This window comes from Onychostruthus taczanowskii, unplaced genomic scaffold, assembly GCF_017590055.1.
Source record: "Onychostruthus taczanowskii isolate IOZ18803 unplaced genomic scaffold, ASM1759005v1 scaffold7, whole genome shotgun sequence".
In the NCBI taxonomy this organism is placed as follows: Eukaryota; Metazoa; Chordata; class Aves; order Passeriformes; family Passeridae; genus Onychostruthus; species Onychostruthus taczanowskii.
The window spans coordinates 16,013,630-16,035,361 of record NW_024504786.1 but is presented as its reverse complement, the minus strand read 5'-3'; the positions used below and the strand labels follow the sequence as shown (position 1 = coordinate 16,035,361).

General features: G+C 39.8%; 1 protein-coding gene across 1 annotated transcript in view; it reads right to left on the bottom strand.

Annotated features, from left to right (window-relative positions):
- The window catches only part of SLC44A3 (solute carrier family 44 member 3), a 58,891-nt gene that overhangs the window by 22,530 nt on the left and 14,629 nt on the right, over positions 1-21,732 (bottom strand). Inside the window, exons 2-11 of the mRNA XM_041421784.1 lie at positions 18,623-18,770; positions 17,355-17,517; positions 16,741-16,848; positions 14,084-14,226; positions 13,520-13,656; positions 11,939-12,032; positions 10,423-10,592; positions 9,799-9,888; positions 9,043-9,167; positions 7,176-7,362 (exon numbers count right to left, since the gene is read on the bottom strand). Of these exons, the coding sequence (XP_041277718.1) occupies positions 7,176-7,362; positions 9,043-9,167; positions 9,799-9,888; positions 10,423-10,592; positions 11,939-12,032; positions 13,520-13,656; positions 14,084-14,226; positions 16,741-16,848; positions 17,355-17,384 (1,084 nt within the window). The 5' untranslated portion in view covers positions 17,385-17,517; positions 18,623-18,770. The remainder of the gene's footprint in view (positions 1-7,175; positions 7,363-9,042; positions 9,168-9,798; positions 9,889-10,422; positions 10,593-11,938; positions 12,033-13,519; positions 13,657-14,083; positions 14,227-16,740; positions 16,849-17,354; positions 17,518-18,622; positions 18,771-21,732) is intronic.

Genomic DNA, 21,732 nt, shown 5'->3' with positions numbered 1-21,732 from the left:
AGCGTGGATAAATTAACTTATCCAAGTTAAAAACATTCCTTCTACTTCTGTTACCAACAAAGAATGTATTCCGTATTCATAGGTGGCTTTTCACAAAAGGTGAGGGCAACTCAGATTCCTCAACAATCAGACCTTTTTTCTGTGCAATCCTATTTGTGGCACTTGACTCTGAAGGGTAGTCAGGGGATAATGGCATTAGGACAATTTGATCCTAGTACAAGGTCTCTAGGTTCCTAACATGCTTTGGGGTTTTTTTAATTTTTTTTTATTTTACCAAGCCTTAAGTCTACTAAGCTTAAAGAGAAACATGTCCACCAAATAAAACAATCTCTGGAGGTGAGTAGTTTCTTATTCCAACTCCATGAAAGAAATAATAAAGTGAGACAGAATTGGCTATTACTGCTCAAACACAATATAACTTAAGCTTTAATACTTCATGTATTCATTTTGTGTACTTGGCAGTGTTAGGTTTACAGCTGGACTTGATGATCTTAAAGGTTTTTTCCAAGCTAAATGATTATATGTCTCTGTGTTCTCTTACAGGACAAAACACCACATTCAAGTTAAAAACCACCACATATACAAAGCTATCTAGGAAATGGTTCCTTTCTGGCCTGTTTTTCTACAGCCACAGACTTCTTACTCAAGAATAACTAAAAGCAGAAACAGTAAAGATTTGTTCCAGCAATACCATCAGATTTAGACAAGCTTTTTCTAAGTTTTCAGAAACAAGGCCTTTTAGTCTGTAAATTAAGAAAAATATCCATCTACCCCATAGTAGCACTGCAACGTTATTTTAAAGTTCTTTGAAAGATAAAAAAAATGCTACATGGATACATAAATACAGACATATGTTCTAGATATTTTCTTTTCTGAGAGGTTAACAATATTGGCTGAACAGGCCAGCTCTCTCCAGTGCTGTACAGCTGGTCATTCATAGAATTACTGTAGTGCTTCCAATATATTCAAATGAATTTTGCACTGTGAAGTGCAAGATGTTTGATGGTTTGAAAAAGCTACTACTCAGATCTCTTCTCATAAACTCTCATTCCTCCCCATCCTGTGCCTCACTGGCTTTAAGTTTGCAAAAGTGAGGGTTTTTAAGGTGAGTTCTTGAGGATATAATCACTTACTAAAGTCATTGCAATAAGTGAGGCACCACATAATTATGAATTCAAGAGATTTTTAATTTCCCATATTTCTTCCAGAGGCCCTAGACTGCCTTTTCCTGCAGCACACACAACTAGCCAAATACATTCATTATCCATAGCCCACAGCCTTCACTAAGGGAACTTAGGCAAACAAGATGTCAGTGAGACACAAGGTGTCCTACCTCTCCATTTTCATGCAAAAATATTACACCATTTGGTAGCAGAATTAAGGACATTTTCCACCATACAATCCAACTGAACATTTCTTTTTCCAAAATAGACCTGTTCAGGCTTTGTATCAGTAGTGTTGTCATGAAGACTGATAAATGTTCATATGGCAAGCTAATCCTGTTTGCTTTTTACCAGCCTACTTAAATAACCACCTGCAGTAAAAACAGTAATGGCTTTCTCTTTCCTGGACAACCTTGTACTTTTGCATGGGCACAGTGCTGTGCTCAGCTGCACAATCAGGCAGAGCCACCTGTGACTTCACCTTCCATCACTTTGCTGGTCAGGTATGGTAAACTAGTTTTGTTATTTCACAAAAATCTGTTTAATGATATAAATACCTCTGTCCAATTTCCTGTCTTCTGGGCCTACCAGACATGCTTGATTTTGTCAACAGAACTACATGCCTATTTTTCTATATCAGCATCTCAGATAAACTTTAAAGTTGTGCTAGATAACCTGTCAAGAAAAGTATATGTCATTTTCCTCATCATTGTGCTATGATCTATCTGTTCATACAAACTAAACTTTTTCAACAAAACCCTGAAATACAGTTTAATTTGTCAACAGAATATTTTTCTCCAACAACACAATAATGAATGTTCCCAGTGTACCATACACTCTTAACGATGACATTAACAACTCAGTAAAGAACTAAGTCCCCACATCTGAATCACCTAATCTGGAAGCCTTTGATCTGTACAAGCGTTGATCTGCTGCCAATACTTCAAAAGAAGCGATGTTAACAAGACAAAAAGGCCAAGTGTTTGCAGCAGAACCCGGGACAATTTCCCGGTGGGATTCGCAGCCCAGCGCTGCCCTGGCAGCCAGCACAGCAGGCAATGGGACACCAGTCACTGGTGGCTGTGTGTGGTACCTTCAGCTACATTTTGGGACTGCCAGACTTAGGTCAGATGTCCTTATCCAGCAGTTGCTGCTCTGAGGCTTTGCTGATGCCTGCAGCAACAGGCTGTTGTAAGAGACAAAAATTCCTGGGAAGTTTAGTCCAGCAATTTCCTTATCACAAACAAAGAGCCACTGACAAGAAAATACTGAGAGCCTGTTTATCAGTTCCTGTTAACATGAAAATAGGTTGTGCCCCTCCCACTGTGAGGAAAGGTTCTGGAATCATACACTGAATCTTAGTGCTTCCTGCAACACAATCTATTGTGTTATCTTATTTTGTGCTTTTTCCTGTAAAGGTATTTACAGGTAAGCTACCTGACTGTAATTGGAATGTCAAGGCCCCTGCAGGAAATACATTTTTATTGCTCATTTTGCTGTTGCACAGCTTTACGTAGCAGTTCTGCTGCTCATTTGCCTGTAGGATGCACCTTCATTACACAAAAAAAACCCCACACCACCTTCTCATCCTACATTTGCAGTATTTACACCATGTGGACCTCACAGCTCCTGCACTCTGGAAAGTCGAAACACATTCTCTGCTGTGCCACATGGCCACTTCAGTTCTGCAGTGAAATACACACAAATTAGCAAACAATAAAACTCAATAACCCTAAGACATATCAGCTTTTCCAAAGAACAGCTGAATTCCATTCCTAGCCAGCTAATGGTTCTAACTGGTGCCACTGCTTGTGCTACCAAAAGTCTCATGAAGTCTTGGCATTTCTCCTAGTTTTCTAGGTCTGGAATTCACTCAGTCTCTGCTGCTCTTACAGATTCTGAATTACCAAGGTACTTAGGCAGGTGCCTACCCTAAAATGCATAAGTAGTCCCACCGATTTTAATAGGATTATCCATGTGTTTCAAATTAGTCACGTGCATAAGTACCTTTCAAGTGCAGTCTATAGCTTTCTATAGCTCCCAAGAAGTTAGGATTTTTTCTCACAGTAACGCTAACTTTTGGAGGAGATGTAAATAAGGTGCCTGCATGGTCGCATAATGATCAGATGTGGCACAGCTGAAGCAAGGATCAAGTGCTCCATAACTGTTAAGATGCAGAGACACCATAAATATTATATAACTAGTGCAGATTCAAAGAAAATGTTAAGAACAGGTGCAGCACAGCAGCAAGCCAATTTCATTTACCCATCTCTCTGTATTAGACAAAAGACTAGTGTCTTCATAAACATTTCATTTTTTCAGCTTTCTTGGTATATTTGCATTTAAAATACAGCCTGCACAGCCCCAGAAAACATATTATATATTTGTGAGAAGAAAACGTCAGAGTGTCAAACCCAAGAAAATCACCACCTGTATTTTACAAGCTGAATCCTAGACAGGCAACTATTTGTCAATGAAGAAAACAAATTGCTCTGTAAGAGAAAGCGTAGTTTTGGAGGTCTTCAGAGAAGTACTCTCATGTGGTGCAAAGAGTCCCCAAAACTCAAAACAAAAAGAAATGTCTTCCACTTCCAGGACAATTGTAGAAAACTAATAAATAATACAAAGGTGTCCTGTCAGTGCATCATTAACGGTACGGTGCTGTATGCACTTGTCATTACAGGATGTGTGGGTATGGCATCCTAGAACAGCAGAATGACCCCCAGCTTATCTGATGGTGAGCTGCTTTAACAGACAGCATTTCAGGGGACTCATATTTGGGTTGAAAATTTGAGCGACAACCTAATGGAATATTCTCAACACCAGATCTCGTTTTGTGCTCGTCTTCCAAGATCTGAATTACAGAACAAATCTGAGGTAGAGTAAGGGACTGGAAGTCCAAACAGCAATCCTGCTGACACGGAGCTGTCCGTGTGCTCAGCTCCCGGGCCGGCTCAGGCGCTGTCCTGGCCGTGTCCCAGAGCGGGCAGGCTCAGGGGCTGCGCCAGCCGTTCCCCGGAGCGGGCAGGCTCAGGGGCTGCCCAGGCCGGGTCCCCGGCCCTGCCCCGAGCACGGCGGGCCGAGCCGCCCTTTGTTCCCCCGGCTCCCCGGAGCCGCTCCCCCGCCGGGCGGGTCTGAGGCGCTCCCCGCGGGCTGCGGCGCCCCCTGGCGGGCGCTGCTGCGGGGACAGCGAGCGCCCGGCGGCTCCCCGAGCTGCCCCCATGGACACGGCCGGGACACGGCCGGGACACGGCGCCCAGCCCGCCCAGACGCAGCCCGACACAGAGCGGCGCCCTGACATCCGCGTTCGTGCGCGGATTTTAACTGAGAAGTGGTTTGGGCGCTTTATAAAATGCACACGTGCTCTTCTAAACATTAACATGCTTCTGACAGGAAGATGTTGTAAGGACTGACATCTGCACTAAAAATACCCGGCCAGAACAGCTCCATTAAAACACATGTTTTACGAGGTTGCTCATAAAGGCAATATATTGACCTTCTATTCTTATGCTAAATCTGAAAAAATTCAATTCTTTCAAAACTGAAACTTTACCATCACTCTGCTCTGTACTAAGGTTATGCTGTTCTCTGTACTGTTTGCATCATTTGCTGGAAATATCAGCATTCCTATTAAGCTAGAGAGAAGACAACATAAAATACCTTTGAGTCAGGAGTTGTGTGCTGCACTATGAATGTAACAGCAGGTCATAAACTGTTTGAATCCTACTCTCCAAGAAGGGAGAGGAAAAAGAAAAAGAGTTGAATGAAAATGCCTAACAGGAAACAGAATATAACCAATGAAGAAAAATGGCACAATATGGAAAAAGCATAAAAAGCCTCTCAAAAGCAGTTTTCATTGGGTTTTACTTCCCTGTGAATATATCTGGAATTTGCTTTTGGATATAATGTGCAAGTCACTATTTTCCTGCAAAGTCTGTCAAGGCATCCAGAAAATACCAAATGCTTTCCCATCCTGCTCTAATCAAGTTTTTTCTATCACATGAGCTAAAATATTTCTACTTTTGTAATGACTGCTGCATTTCCAAAACCTTTTGAATACAACAGACTCAGTTGGCATTTTCTACATGTAGATATAATAAGGGCAAGATTTACATTCTTATGTGTGCATGTCAAGATCAAGTCAGCTTGATTTAACACCAAGGATGTAATATTTGCTCACATAATTCTCAGTAGTTATGTATTTAGAAAATCTATGTGTTATAATTAATTCTGTTGTCCTAATACTAAATTTACTACAGTTAATGTTTATCTTAAATGAACAGTTGGTTGATAGCTCAGGAGATGCTCCTTTCTATAAAACCTGGTCTGAAGCATATCCCATAAGGCCAGTTTCAAAATTACTGCTGCCTGGCTGATCTGTACATAAATGGCATAAAGATTTTGCAGAAAAATGAGCAACACAGAACTGTGTTCAGCACACAATGCTGTTTCTATATTGGAAAATCTAATTCAAAGCAGTGTGGAGAAGGAATATTCATGACATATAAAGCAAAGGGCATCAGCTTGACTATTTAGTGAGGAGGAACAATTCACAAAGAGACTGCAGCTCAGACATTTGGCCATGCCAGATCTGACCCTTTTGCAGGAGAAGCAGGTCAGCAGCTGCTTCAAGCAGCCGTTCCCGACAAACATGAGCTACTCCAGGCAGCAGAAACAGGGACTGGAAAGTCTGCACAACTCTCCAATGAAAGCTGGAGGGAAACAGATCCCAGGCTAGCCTGAGCAATGGGTGTGATTTGCAATGCCAGCATGGACTCAGACAGCTTCTCATGTTAGAAATGAATTGGGTCTTGCAAAGAGCCAGAATGAACTGAGATGGAAGCAGTTGTGATGGAAGAGTGAGGTACCTGATCCACAGAGATAGGGAATACAGCCAGCTTTGCCAAATGGGCTCAGCTATGGCAAGGCTGGAGGCTTTCCTGGCCTGGCAGGGATCTGTAATTCTGTCCTAAGGAGTCCGTCTCCTTAGGACAGAATTACAGATCCCTGTAATTCTGCAGCTACTGTCTCGAGCAGTGGTGGAAACACAAAGTAAACAGTAACACCCAAGCATTCAAAGAATTAGACTGCATTCGGTTTTCCACACAGAAATCACTGGCAAGTTTGTGAAAAGAGAAAACCCATAAACAATGGTCTCTGTCCACATTGATCCTACATCAGCTTTGACCCAAAGGATAGCAATTGGCTCCTAACAGTGGCCCTAGAAATTTAAAATGAAAAAATACCAGTGCCCAAATCCTAATGCTCTATATGGACAGGGGCTGATGTGTACATGAGGAGCTACTCCCAGAGATACAAACAGTTTAGCTTCACTTCTTTGAGTGATGTTCCACAGAAGGACAACCTCTGTTTCACTTGCATGGCAGGGTGCTGGGCCAAAGAACAGCATCCAAATTACCCTGGTTCAATCAGTGACAGATCTTACAGTGATATATCCCTCAGTAACACCATTTGCATACTAAAAACCTGTTCTGCCATATCTTTCATAGTGCTTGACTCTTTCCACAGAGCACCTCCTCTGCAACCGCAAGAACCACTGGATTAATCCAAGTACTGTTGCACTAGTCCAAATGATAGCAATTGTCACTGAACTACTGCCCCAAAGCAATGTTCTGCCTCTGTGACAATTCAACATTGCTTATAGACAGAGAAGATGAACATCCTCATTTTGTAACATTTACACTAAAAGCTGTCTCCTCCTTCCTGTTACTTTCTTCATTTAAGTACACCAAACATATATTGTACCTACAACCATCTATTAACAAATAAATGAGAAAGGACAAAACTCAAGTCCACATATGGACACAAAAGGCCAATGAAAAAGACTCCAACAAGTGGAAAATAAAATAAAATAAAAACAAGTAACTCAGCTGTGTAACAATGCTAGTTCACATTTTGTACACCAACAACAAGAGGTCCCACATTTAAGATAAGAAAAGAATTTAGGAAATGGCTAGCACTCAGTCAAAAACATGAAAAGCATATGCTTACCTGCAGTTCCTAAGCTGAGCAGTACAGCAACCCAAAATACCCAGAACACAATGAGAATCAGAAAAGTCCAGAGTGGCTGGAACAGGAGGAAAGGAATTCTGCCAATGATTTTGCCAACAATTCGAAAGAGCTGTACAGAGAATGGAAGCCTCTTTCTTAGTACAAATATAAGGGAGAGCAGAACAACCTGTTTCAGGAAATAAAAAGACAAATTGTTAGGGGTTTTACTTCAAGAAAATTATCAGAGTTGAAAAATGTGGGATCAGAGGATACAGATTTCACAAAGACATGACAACAAAGCAATTTATACAATCTTGCTACACATTAGAAAATCCTTCCAAGACACTGCCTATGTTCTCAAAGAGCCTGTGGATTAAAATCTATTTTCCTACAATAATTGTTGCTGGCTTTTTTTTTAACAAAATAGGATTCATAAGACTTCAATTCATCTGATGGAAACTGTCTATTTTGCTTTATAGCAAACATAAATGTACATTACACACTACTCATTGCTTTCACATACCCTGCATGTCATGAGCTTTTAAACTTTCTTTCTACTCAGGTCAGCTTGCCACTGTTCACTTTCACAATGGCAGGAAAATCAATCCTTTCCTGCAATCCACCACCAAACTAGTTTCTGAGCTATGTATGTAAGGAGCAAAGCAGGCATAAAATAAAAACTTATTTAAATAAATTATTGTCTTCCCAAAGTAAAAACCCAACCCGCCAATAACAAAACCCTGAGTCAAAAATCCCACAATATCCCCAGTTCTTTGTATGTGACAAGGAACTATGAACAACAATTAAAAGGGAGGTTAGAATCTTTAAAGCAATAAATACAACCAGTGGCAGTTCCTTCACCAGTTTTCTTGCTTGCTCTGGAAAGAAGCCACCAGCTCTGAAGAGAAGCATAACCTGCAGTAGTGGGTTTTCCCACAGCTCTGCAAACAACAGTCAGTTGTACCAGAACACGCAAGCATTCAAAGTAACTTTCTTAACTTTTTAGTATCAGCAGATGTAAAAAGGTCATAATTTATAGGGGATATTTAAAAACATCTGGTCTGTGACACATTTATATTTGTCACTGTAAACTGTCAGACTGTTCATATCTGGCAAATTCCATATGGATCTTATTCATCTCTAAGACAACAGGACAATTGCTTTGACAAATGTCTCATGAAGTACAAATTGACTGCACCGTCAGGTTGAGAAATGGCTTCTTTTAACATTGCAACATCAGAGTGAAAAAACTCTCTTCAGAAGTTGCAAACCACACTCAGATTTTCTGTTGTAAAACAAGGTTAGTGAGAGAAAAACAGAATTTAACCCCATAACTTGAGGTCTAGACACTGCTGCCTGCATTTCACTGTCCCTTTCATTGTCTCAAAGAGCTGCCACCCCTTTCTCCTGCTGACAGGGTGGGATGAATCCACAGATCTCATGTCGATACTCAGCCAGTACCCCTGTGTTTATTCAACATGATTCTCCAGTGAGTTGATGCAGCAAAAAATGGGCATGAAACACAATTCTTGCATTTTTTACACCAACACTACTAATACAGTTTGCATGGGTTTGAAGTATGGCAAGGCTGACAAACAAGTCTCACAATGAATATATAAAATTATTTTTGTAGTTTTGATGGGGGCCTAAAAATCTATTTGGAACTAGGGACCTTTAAAGTCCCTTCCAACCCAAACCATTCTATTATTTTATGATTATATGTGAATGAATGTAAGAAGATAATAGAATTTATTCTCATTTTCCAATTGAAAAGCAAATAGGAATTATTTTTATTGTTGCAGAACCACTGCAGTTCAAGTTTTCAAGTTACAGCCTCTGCCATTGCTTACAGCAAAATGCTACTTACAGTGACAATTGTTGAGAAGATGGCATATCCAAGTAGGAACTTTACATTTTCCTTTTCTGTTTCCAGTTCAGTGCTGGGGTCATTCCTGTAGTCGTAATGGAGCCACCAGAGAACACCTGAGCCAACTGAGCAGAGCAGAGCAGCATGAGGGCGGGCAGGGCACGCGGTTGCTGGCAGGCTGATGCCTGCCCAGCCTCCCTTCCCAGTCTCCTTCCCTCCCCACCATCCCACAGGGCTCGGGAATACTGCCAGTCACCAAAGTGAGGCACAGGATCAGTGAGCACAGAGGAACTTCCAATAATGGCCTGTCAGTCTGAGGTAAAACCACAGCAGAACATTTGGATTTCCTGCAGTTATCCTAAAGCCCAGGCATGTAATTTCATTGTGGAGATACAAAGCTAACTTTCATGGAATGACAAGCTTTAGCCAGACACATTCCTATGGTTCTCCCTTCCTAAAGCAGGCAGTGGAAGAGTTCACTAAGCATTCTTTGAAATAGTAGCATTTTCATAACTGCATTCTTCTGCCAAAAGAAATGTTGTTTCCAGGCATCTATAAAAACAATAAACATCACCATCATCCTAACACTCAGCAGCTGGAATAGCACAGCCAGACCTTGGCACCAAAAGGCAAGCAGGCCTCAGCTTGGAAATGACTGTGGTAAGCTGAAGGTTACTGAGGATGGCCATTGGAATAAGGATAGCTGTTTGTTCAGCTGCTAATCCTTCAGTACAGGGAAACAATAAATATACTTACACAACAACCCGAATACAACCAGTGCAATCAGAGTATGGATGAAGAGAGTCTGAATGAATCTGAAGGTTAAAAGCAGTATCAAAGAGAGGGCTGAAAAACACATAAACTAAGTTTGAGTGTTACAACCCTTTTTATTTTAAATATAAATTTAAGGTTCTTGTAGAATTTTGGCTTTTATTTTTAAAAAGTAATCTTAATAGCAACAGCATTTAGTAAAGCTGGCAACCTTTTTAACATTTAAAGCACAAAATTACGTTTAACTTAAATAGTAAGAAACTTATGGCTGATATATTTCACCATGGAAAATACTAGCTTTTTAGTAACATTTTATGTAAGAATTAAGTTCAAGTATTCATGCTGATGTAATCTTTTTCATCAACAATTTCTTACAGTCCCCCAAAATGAGGTATATAACCATGTCATGGACCACAGAATTTGACAGAGATCTGCATTTCACCAGTCTATTAAATGCCTCCTGATAAAATCTGATCACTCTTCCTTAAAAAATAACTGTGCCCAGAAAATATGAAAAAAGTCCACTTTTGCATTAAACGTATGGACTTATAAGAAACATTTTAACCTTTCAATTGAATATCATTATTCATTTTTCACTTATAACCTTACCTAGTGCAAGGACACTCAGTCCTATCACAGTATCTCTTCCTGCCAATATTCCACTCAGAATCCGATGAAAAACATCCATTTCATTAACCATACTTATTAGGACAGATGCATATTTGGAATAACATTCAGGATTTTGCGGAACACAGCGATTAAATAATGGAAAGGATTTACTGAAATGTTGAAAACAAAAGTGGTAAAAAATATTAATTACTGGACAAACAGTTTAAAATCCACAGAGATCCATCCTGCCATTCTCCGCAGAGAACATTCTTTTATAAAGAGTAATTTTATGTATAATCTGCAAAATAAAATCCTAATAGCGTCATGCCTGTATCACTATAGAAAAACAGATACATTCAAGATCAGCCTGGGGAAAGAAATTAACAACTCTCTCACTATCAGCACATAGCTCCTATTCCCATTCTAGTCTGGCTTCACCTACTTTGCTCCCATGTGTTTATGCAAAAATGAAGTTCATGCTACCATGGCTGTAACCTGTGCTGTTGTAGATAATTCTAGATCACAAACACTTTGTATTGTTTTTATGATATTTAAGCATTCTAAAAGCCACACCAAAAACAATGTTTGCAAGATACAATTAACGGCACCAAATATTTATACAAAATTACTTGGCACTCCCAGCAAAGCTTCTTGCATATATTTATTGTCCCACTTTGGCAGTGCTGCCCTACAACAGCCAATGGCAAAGGAGAGGTTTGGTTACCAACAGCTAAAAATTTCACTAACTAGCTTTGCTTCTACCTTGTAATATTACTGTGCAAGATTAATAACTTTGCTGAGTTCCTTGACAAACCAAAACAGGCCTAGGAAGTTGAGGAAATAAGTGAAACATGCCATATTTTTTCATCAATTTACACGCTGTCCTTTGATCCACTGTATGTAATGTTTTTACATGTCTCCTGCTCTCTTCTCTTCACTTTGTTCTTCTATTTTCTGCTGTTCAGAGCAGATGAATTAGCTCTGCAAACACAGAGATTCCAGTTCTCTGCTGTATTTTCATGACACAGTGCAACTTAAAATCATGGGTTTAAGAATTTTGACTCACAAATGCCAGATTTGACAAAGACAGCAACATCCACAGATTCGTTCTTCAAGCCATCTGGCTCTAAAACTATTCTGATGGAAATTTCTGGGCTCAGGAGAAGAAGCAAGGCCAAAGAAGACATCCTTGGCATTGAGGGAGAAAGCAAAATCTGTGCAGGAGCTAAGTTGTTCCTCATATGGAGTGCTTTTTCCTAATTTGGAAAAGGAAGAGGAATGGAAGGGTAGAGGAATAAAGGGTAGAGGAATGAAAGGAATGCAGTCCTTGTTTATTCTGTGGGATAGGACATAGGCACATAAAAGAACTCGTAAGGATACATGGATAAAAATAAATAAACAAAGCAAAACCATCCTGACTGTGAAGCATCAAGCCAAAAACAAAATGTGAGAAAGTAACAATCCCTAAGAATCTGTTTGGACTGAAGGAGGTTGTAAAGTACTCAGTCATTATTACCTTGGTGGAACTGGCAGTGTGGGACACAGCTGAGCTGCCTTTGGATTTAGTGTGTAACTGGAAACATTCAAGTTGTAAACACAAAGGAAAGAACCTAGAAAAGAAAAAATGAAAAAAAAAAAAAAAAAAAAAAAAAAAAAAAAAAAAAAAAAAAAAAAAAAAAAAAAAAAGGAAAAGATTCGTAAAAAATTGAGAGAAAAAACACATTAACAGCTAAGTTTTGTTTGAAATTCTGGTTTGATCCCTTAGCAGGCCATTTTCATCCCTGATGTTCCAGTGGGAATGTGAATAGCAAATTAGGTAGCTGAATAAATCTAAACCAATCTCTGCAGAATCTTTTGCCTTCTTGACTTAACTGCAGTTATCATTTACATTCCTGGAGGGCAGGCACACTGTTTTCTCCACAGTGCCATACCTGGCTATTAATCCTTGCTCACTAGGAATAGAGAAAAACCTGAAATGATGGAAGCTACAATAGAACCAGGCCCTCCTGAGTTAGAATAGAATACATTTGTGTCCAGAAACCTAACCTGTGCTGGGATCTAGGTGGAATATTTCCAGGTACTCTGCTCCATCAGACAGCACCTCTGGGAAAGAAAGGCTGGGCACATCCCAGCCATTCAAAACGCAAGAGTTCTCCCTGCCTTGACATGCAAGCAGTTTTAGCTGGAATTGGATGCAATTGTGTTTAGTTAGACTGAAAATACTTATATAATCTCACAGGTGTTTACAGCTTTCTGCAGATACAAAATTATGTAAAAACTACCCCAAAATTAAATTGAAATAAATAATGTCAATTTAAATAGCAATCCCTGCCAAATAAAACAGCAAAACAAACAAACAAACAAACAAACAAACAAAAAAAAAGAATGGGATACTGACCTCCAACAATAATAGCCATTAATATTCATATGGTCTGAAGTTTATAAATAAGGTTTAGGCTACAGATTATTTTATTTACATGTTGGACATGAATGCTTATTCAGGAGCTTCTTTCACACAGCAACTACTTCTGACAGCATTTTCATCTTGGACACCAGACTCAGATAGAATTTCAAGATGTGTCCTGGTTTTGCTGGGAAGTGAGTGGCTGTGTGGTACTTAGTTGCCAGCAGGGGTTAAATTAAAACAAAATGGAATAACAAACATTGGGATCTGATGTCTAGAGGGATAAATCCACTTGTATCTTCATGGAATTAATAATTGCACCATAGTTTTAATTACATTTAAAGGAACCAGTTGGACAAGAGTCACAAACAACATATGAACTCTGGTCACCTACTGGCACCCTCACCAAACTTCACTAGTTCATTATCAACAGTCAGTTTTCTGCTACATAATCTCAGCACTGTGCAGGAATTAATGAACAACTTTCTAATTTGCATAACAGAGCTGTAACATTTCTAGAAACTATGGTTTTGAAATAAAGCAGAAACAAGACATTTTCTGTTACCATGAGCTGTTCAGGAAATTAATGGTAAGATATGACTCCCTAGTGTAAGAGCCATTAAAAAAAAACAAGTGGAAGCTGCTCAATTGTTCTACAGATACACTGAGGTACTCATATTTCCTGTGGCACACCATTATTCCTTGCAAAACTCTGTAGATCTTCCAAAGAGTTGAGTTGCTGTTGTGGACAACTTGACACACACAAGGAAAGTGAACTGCTTTTGAGGCTTTGTATTTCCAGGCTGCATGAATTCAGAAAGAACACATACCTAGAAAGAAAAAAAGATCCTCTTCTCAATAAACAAGCTTTTTTTTGTTTGTTTTTTATAAGTATAAATTCTGAACCTTCTTTTTTAAAGTGCTACAAAGCAAGCAAAACTTTTTCCAAAGGAGTCAGTGGAATGACTGGGAACTTCAATGTGCAACATCCTTAAGTAGAAAGATTTGCCACACAGAATGACTGCCTGTTTGGCTGATGTCCCATTTAAGATCCTCTTTAAGAAGGCAGCTGCATAAAGCATAACAATGCAGCATATTTTCGAATTCTATCTTAACTTTTTAATTGCTGCACTGTTCCCACCTTTTTTGCCCTTCAGTACAACAGTGTATAGATGTATATGATTGACAACTAGAAGATGTGTATTTTACTAAGTTCTCAAACATTTGATTTATCTATACATTATCAGATGCACTTACTTTTTATTAGTCATGTCTAATCCAGAAAGATTTGCCCCTTCTACAGGAGTGTTCTTCCGACCACATATGTTCCCAAAGCTGTCATATCCAAGCACGAGTCTTTCTGCAGCACCAGCCACCACAGCATAGCCACTTATAAACATCTGTTAAAATATTTTTTTAAATGTGAAAGCATGCTACCATAGCTTTTCCTTCCTATTCAATAAATATTCCTTTTAGGTTATGCATTTTTGCCTTCTGGTTGCAAGCAGTTAAATCTATAATTCACTGCTCTGCACAAGGCCAGAGCAAGTCACATGGGCAACTTTAGCCCTATTGCTTCCTCAGAGCTTTCCTTCATCTATTGTTGAAAATATATAAATTAAGCAGAATAACACAGGAGATGAAGGATAGAGGTCCTGATTAAAATAAGAGGAAAACATTACTAAGGTGCTGAACACTGTTCCTAGTGATGTTCATTAGGCAAGATCATTCAGAGATCAATCAAGATCATTCAAATGGTAACATTTTTATGTGCTCACTGCATCTCATGTTACAGGATGACCTTCAAGACACACTTGGACAATAGAACTGCTGCCATGATGGGCCCTTGAAGCTGCTAGTGAATGTAATCAGAGGTACTTTTAAACATAAAACGTATTTTAAATGGAGATTACCTGGAATTTCAGGAAGAAGCACTCTTTAACACATGTGAAAAACCTGGAGAAAACCACACTGTGCACTTAGGTGACACTTTCCTGACCTTTTAGTTGTTCTGTTGCCAGATCAAAGTTCCAGTATATATCATCTTCTTGTAAACCCCAGAGGCAGGTAAGTACCTCTGCTGGACAAGTAGCAGCAATCCTCAGTCAAAATGAAACACCTTGTCTAGGAATGCAGCTTAAACCCTCCTGTACATTGTAAGGGCCAAAATAATCCTTGGAAAGAACCTTTGCGAGTGCCAAGAAGCAGCAATTCTTCTGTGAAACTGGTGAAGTCCTGAGTACTGCTTTACCCAAGGCTTATCTCCTCATCACTCCAGCTACTGAACAACCCCGTGATGCAAGCTTCTCCTCTGTCCCATGGGGTGCAAGTCACATTTCACACACACACCAAGGACAATCACTGAGCTCTGTGGCTGTGTGCCAACTGCTGGCTGCAGCAAGGCTTCCCAGTCCACATTAACCACTGCTGCTTCGAATGAGTACAGCTGAGTATTGGCTGTGCTCAAGACAGATTGCACAGACCAGCACAACTGCCGTCTAACTTCAGCTTCAGAGCCTTTTTCTGTGCTTCTATTTTAGTACTCGTGACTAAAGATTGGATCTGGGCAAAAACATGTCTCATACACAAATATGTAGGAATGTGCTTCTTTAGTTCTGAGGGCAATCTCATTTTTGCTTACAGCAGACTCTTTTTTGCAGTCTTAACTAGTTCAGAAATTTTTTTAAAATTATGATGGCATGTAAATGCTGTCTCAATATGGACATCTTTGTAGGGATTCCTCAATTCAAGCTAACAAGTGATGTTAGTGGATACTTGTGGATGTGATTTGTTACAATAACAAAATATATCCAGATCCGGTTTGTTTACTGAGCAAGGTTTTTTTTAATAATTAAAATGTTCTCAGAAGGAAAACAAGAAATAAGCTGTCACTGTAACTCAACTGAAACATACTTTTAGAAAAATTCTCATTCAAGGTGAAAATGCCCTCTAAATATGGGGCATACAGGTCCACTGTGTAGGTGATTTTTTTTTTCTTTAAGTGCAGAATGCTGGATAAAAGCAATAAATATTGTTAAGTAACAGAGCAATAGCTTCAGGGGCACATGGACATGATCCTCATTTCCACAGAGCTATTAATGTGATTTCAATTTTTTCACTATGTGAACAAATTAGTGTCATTACATTTTCTTAAATATTTTAAAAATAAGATCAAACACAAGAAAACAAACACAAGCATGCAATAAGCTATTTTATAGCAAGTGAGTAATAAAAACAGTGAGAGAAACCAAACAAAAATCCTAAATCCTTACTATTTGAGAGGTTTAATTTGTGGCATCCCCTCCACTGATCAAAGCAGTAAGCATTACACAGCAGGTAAAAACCCCTATCCTGCTCACAAAGTTCACCATCCATTTGTGTAGTATTCTAAATGTATAGGTAATATTCTGCATCAGCTTCCATTTAAGGAGTTCCTATGCATGGAATTAAAAAGTGTATTTATGAGAATCTTGAGTAGACTGAGACATAACATAAAAACCCCATTCACGCTTCAGAAAGACAAAGCCTTCTCCCAAAAGCTTGCATGCTTTTCTGAGATAGTGGTCTTAATGTAGCATCACATGGACATACGTTGCAAGATAGCAAGGCTAGAATGAATCAGTAGAATAAAGAGCCCAGTCAGAGCCTGGACTGACTTACAAAAAAGGTGAATACTAAATAACCGAGCCTTGTGTATACATGGTATCTAAAGCATATGGGCAGACCTTAGTGTGACTGACGCCACAATAAAGCGCTGCTCCACCACAGAGGTAAGCTCTATCCCTGGGCAAACCTGGGGACCTGTGCCCGTGACAATTTCTGTTTAGATTTAGTGTAACACAATGCAGAACCCCATTAACTTCGGATCTGATTTATCCTTCCAGGAAGCAAACAAACAAACTGTGCGTGCTTACCAAACCAGCCCAGAAAAGACAGAAGAGGAGCAGCCAGAGAGTGTCCGTACACTTTCTGTAAATGGCTGGTCTCCATTCCCGTAGCTCAGAAATACTATCTCCAGAGTCCTAAATAGAAGAAGAAGAAAAAAAAAAGTTCAAGAAAACAACAGAACAAACTTCCTGTGCAATTAACTCAAGTTCCAAAGGGCGGAGATTTCAGCAAGGGCGCAGCGTGTCCCCTCCGTGCGAACAGCTGGCGCTGCGCGGTGGCGAGGCGCGCTGCCCGCTCTGCGCCGGGCGCTCCGGCCCCGCTCACGGGCGGGGCCGGGCCGGGCCGGGCGGGGGCACCTCCGGCAGCTCCGCCCGCCGCTGTGGCCGGGCTCTGCCCGGAGCCGCTGCGCCGGCGGGAGGGAGACAGCGGCATTGCTGCCCCGGGGAGCTCCGCTCCCGGGAGAGGCGCTCGGGGGTTCCGACAGCTCCTCCACAGCCGCAGGTTTATACGGGACCCCCAGCCAGAGTGGGAGGTTTATATTTCACCCCTCATTAGCTTATTTCTGGGAAGAGCTGAAGATTTGTCACTGCCGGCCAAAATGGGGGCTGTTCTGTCCTGTCAAGCCCACTGACGCTGGTACCCGTTCGGCTGTTCCGGCTGCATTATCCATGCACAGCCAGTCATAGATGCTTTTCAGCTTCTGTTTGGCTGTTGTTTGTACAGTTACATCACGTTGACATACTGTATTATGCTATATATACTCTCATCTATGTCCATATGCATTTTGCATTCACAGGAATAACCTGCAACAACAGGAATGACACCGAATTAGGTCAATCCTTGTAACTCAGATGACTGAGGAATGCGGGAATTATTAGCCACTTTTAATAACGTTTTTTCTGTGTTGTCCCTGTTGCTTATTTATTTTTATGTTCACTAAATTCAGCTCAATAATCTAGAGAAAATTAAAAATTGGAAGGATGTTAAAAGTATGGTTTTGTCCTCTTCCTGACAGTCAGTGGAAGAAATATCCTCTTTAAGAAGTAACACAACACCTGCAATTGGAATAAAATTGAATTTAATGGAAGCTGTTTTGCAAAACTGTTTAAGAATTGGTCCATCTTTTATAGGAGATAGAGCACTAGGCTAGTCTTGTCTAGAACAAGAAAGTAAAACAAAGCCAATGTATTCCAGTTCTCTGGAGAAAATGCAGCATGAAACCTTGGTGACAAACTAGCATAGATGGAAGCAAATAGGTTATATCAGACACTGGGCTTTTATAAAAAGGAACTAATCTCTGCCCCAGAACATTTCAGCGTCCTTCTAAGCTGACTGGAAATAACTACATTTTACCAAAAGGCTAAGTCATACGATGTTTCTGAAATTGACATTTTAATTGTTTTGACAGAACCTGCTACAATTCTGATTTAAATTTACACACACCTCCACCCCCACCCCCTCTCTCTCCCAAGAAGTGGTTCTGAAGAAACACAGCAGGAAAGATTTTTTAAAACTGTCTTACAAAGGATTTATTAACCATTTAGTTTCCAGCCAGCTCATAGTTCTTGTCTTTATCAGCATTCTGTCTTTTAATGTTCATTATTCATCAATTTTTACGAGTTTTCAGAATTTGGATGAAAATTAAAATAAAATTCTAAAACTGAAGGAGTAGTTTTGTGCTTATAAAACCTAAATATAGAAAATAGTTTTCCCATCATTTTGTGCTGCTTCAGTTTAAAAATATGTGGGAAAAGTAATTTTCCCTTGAAATACAAATGTGAAATTTCACAGGAAACTTAACCTTTTTTTATAAGATATGTTCAATCTTTTTATTATATCAAGAAAACTAACCAAAATTATTAATAACCTTTAACCTGGACAAAAAGTATTCTGAGACAGAATCATTACCTGATTAAGAAAAATCATCTTGCAGAACAATGCCGGTAATGAAGGCTTGTATTAGAATCTGATGACTTGCTGTCATCAACTGCTAATATTTCACTGTTGGTCTGGCACTTTTTGAAGGATCCTCTTTAAGTTTTGTGTTCCATTCTTGCTGTAAATAGAGGAAAACAGAAAATGGAACAGATATTTTTTAATAAACTCCAGAGTCCAGATAACGGAAGTTCATGTAAAAAAAAAATTTGGAATCAGCAGTAAAGGCCTGATTTTACTGAGCAATATCAATCAAGATACTTTATTTCTTCAGCTAGCCTAGGAGCAATTATCTTAGAAATGCTAGAAAATAACTCTCAATTAGAATAGATTTTTTTTTAAAATTGCAAATGAAATATTTTAATTGTACTAAGTTTTTTTTTTTTTCCTGAATTTCAAACATGATGAAACAAAACATTTATTCTACTTAGTAGCAGCTGAGTACTTTTATCATGTGTCACTAGGTGGGGCTCGGCTCCCAGTTTCGAGCTCCAGCTCAGCATTTGAGATGGGTGCACAGATCCCCACAACACCGTGAGCCAGTATTCACAAATGAGGATCCTCATGGTACAGTTGAAGAAAATACCAGGAAACAAGGCTCAGAGGATAACAGATTTAAACACCCACATCCAAAGTGTAATCCAAAAACTTTTGCTTGTTATTTGTCCAATCCTCGCAAAAATTGCCCAAAGGATCGATTTTGGATTTTCTGTCTCACCACTTTCACAGGATAGAGCCTGGTTCTGCAGCTGAGTCATTCGAGCACTCTGTGAGGAACAGGGAGCTTTAGAAGTGATATATTGTATTGTTGAAATAGAAACGAGATGAAAATTAATTCTGGAGAAAGAGTATCAGATTAGAGATTTGGTCCTTCTGTGTGAGCACTGATGACTTGTCCAGAGAGGTATGCACTGGCTTGTGCTGTCTCTCTCTGGTGAGAAGCCCATGTTGGAGCCTTTGGTCTCAGTCCCCTGGTCTACATGGACATGATGCTAACTTTATAAAATAAATATTTTCATTTCAAACTTTTATCCAACTACAGCCATTTCCATGGGGGATTAGTACATGAGGATCCACATTCACTGATAAGTCTGCACTGATCTCTCAAGAGTGTAACATTTCTTGCAAAGGAAAAGAAATTATTTACAGTCTTGGAGTACCCAGGAACTCACAGTGATTTATTGGAGTTTTAAGACATTTTTAAATTTTCTAACCATTCAGCATGCTTGGTGTGTTGCAGTGGGGGAACCCTGAGGGAGATTAACATTTATGCTTCTGAGACCACTTGTAGTTTTTAAAGGATGTTTTACATGTTAACCATCTTCAGACATGTTTATCAGCATCAGCAATAGAGATGGGCAGCAGTGTAAATATATGGGCATTTTTCAACTCTTCGTTTTTCATGAAGTCACATAGAATACACAGAAAAAATCAAACATGAAATCAAGCTTCCTGACTCTAAGCTTTAATAACAAAGTTCTAATTATTTCTTATGAGTGTAGTTTATTCACTGAGAATGAATCCTGGTATTGCTTGCACTTAGGGCTCAACTTTCTTACCAAGAAACTTACCTGATTAAAACTGGAGCAGGAGTGTGGACTGGGAGAAGAAGGCACTAAATGAAAACATGACAGTTCCTTGCTAGACTGGTTAAGTGAGATGACTATCCCTATCTGTATCCCCTTCTGGGCCAGACAAGGAACAGAGACCAATTACTTTAATAACAGGACACAGCAACTGAGAAACCCAGCTTAAAAACAAATATTTTCTGCCTAATTAGAGAAGGTGCAGCTGAGCATAATTTCCATTGCTCTCAAAAGATCTTGCTTATGTACAATAGCTTAGCAGGCAGGCACTGTACGTAACTATGCCTGGAAAATCCTGAACTGTAACACCCAGAAACTGAACATAATGCCTCCTATTATGCTTGAGCTGCTGGTCAGGTTTGCATTCTAAGAGCAGGCATTTATGACCTCCTCTCTTGTGAACCATTCAGACTGAAATTTCTCATGGCAGGTGCTGAAGATTTTTGGAAAACATCAGCATGTATTTATTATTCAGTCACTTTTAAGAATGAAATTAAAGAATCAGACAACATGGTATCCCTTCTTGGATAGTAGTAAAGAAATTCTTACACATTATTTGGATTTGTAATGGACAAGGAGAAAGAAATTATTCTAGCTTTTTCTCACATTTGAGAAAATTCATCCATATTTACCCAAACCACTTTGATAAATCATGGTGTATGCTCAGTCAACTTGATGAGTTTCATAGCTAGAGGAGCTGTAGGCTGTGCCTGCATGGTGTACCCAGGGCCTGGCTGAGATGGTCTGGCCAGCCCTGAAATGTTCTTCTGGCCTGTCATGTACTTTCACTGTTTTGCCTTCATATCAGTGATTGTCCTGACAGAGAGCAGTCACAATGGACAAAAACTGGTCCTGAGATGAATGTAAAGAAAAAGGAGAACTGAGTATTGCTGCTAAATAGATTCCTGGAGTTGATAAGGAATACTTTGGTTGATAAGGAAAGCAGGACCTAGCAGTTCTCTGAGAAGGATTAGGGATTCAAAAAGTCAGTATCATGAAAGCATTTAACCTAAGGCTGTAGACAGTGGGTCATTATGCTTCTGTTGAGCCACAGTAACAGACTGACAGGCAGGACTGGCTCAGCAAAGACACCAGAAACAGCAGTAAAATGGAAGTCTAGGACAGTAGGGGAATGGTTGCCAGAGAGAGGAGGTGGAGGGAAGACTGGCATGAAAGGGACAGCATGCAGGATTTGAGGGAAGGGTGGGGCTGGACGTGAATGAGACTGAGGAAATGGCTGAAAAAAAGGAGGCCAAGATTGAAAAAAGTAGGAACCTGAGAGCTAAGGGAGGCTAGAACTAGTATAGGGAGGCATTAAACTGGCCAGGGAAGAAGAGAGTAGATAGGGAAAGCTGTGTGGGCATAAACAAGCCACAGCAAAAGTCCTGAAGGTACTTAAAAGATTAAGACTGTGGGGAATGATCAAAAGAATCTAGGTTTGGCACCACTCCCTTTCACAAGCAGAGTATCACCTTTCTTCTCCTGTCAGCAAATCTC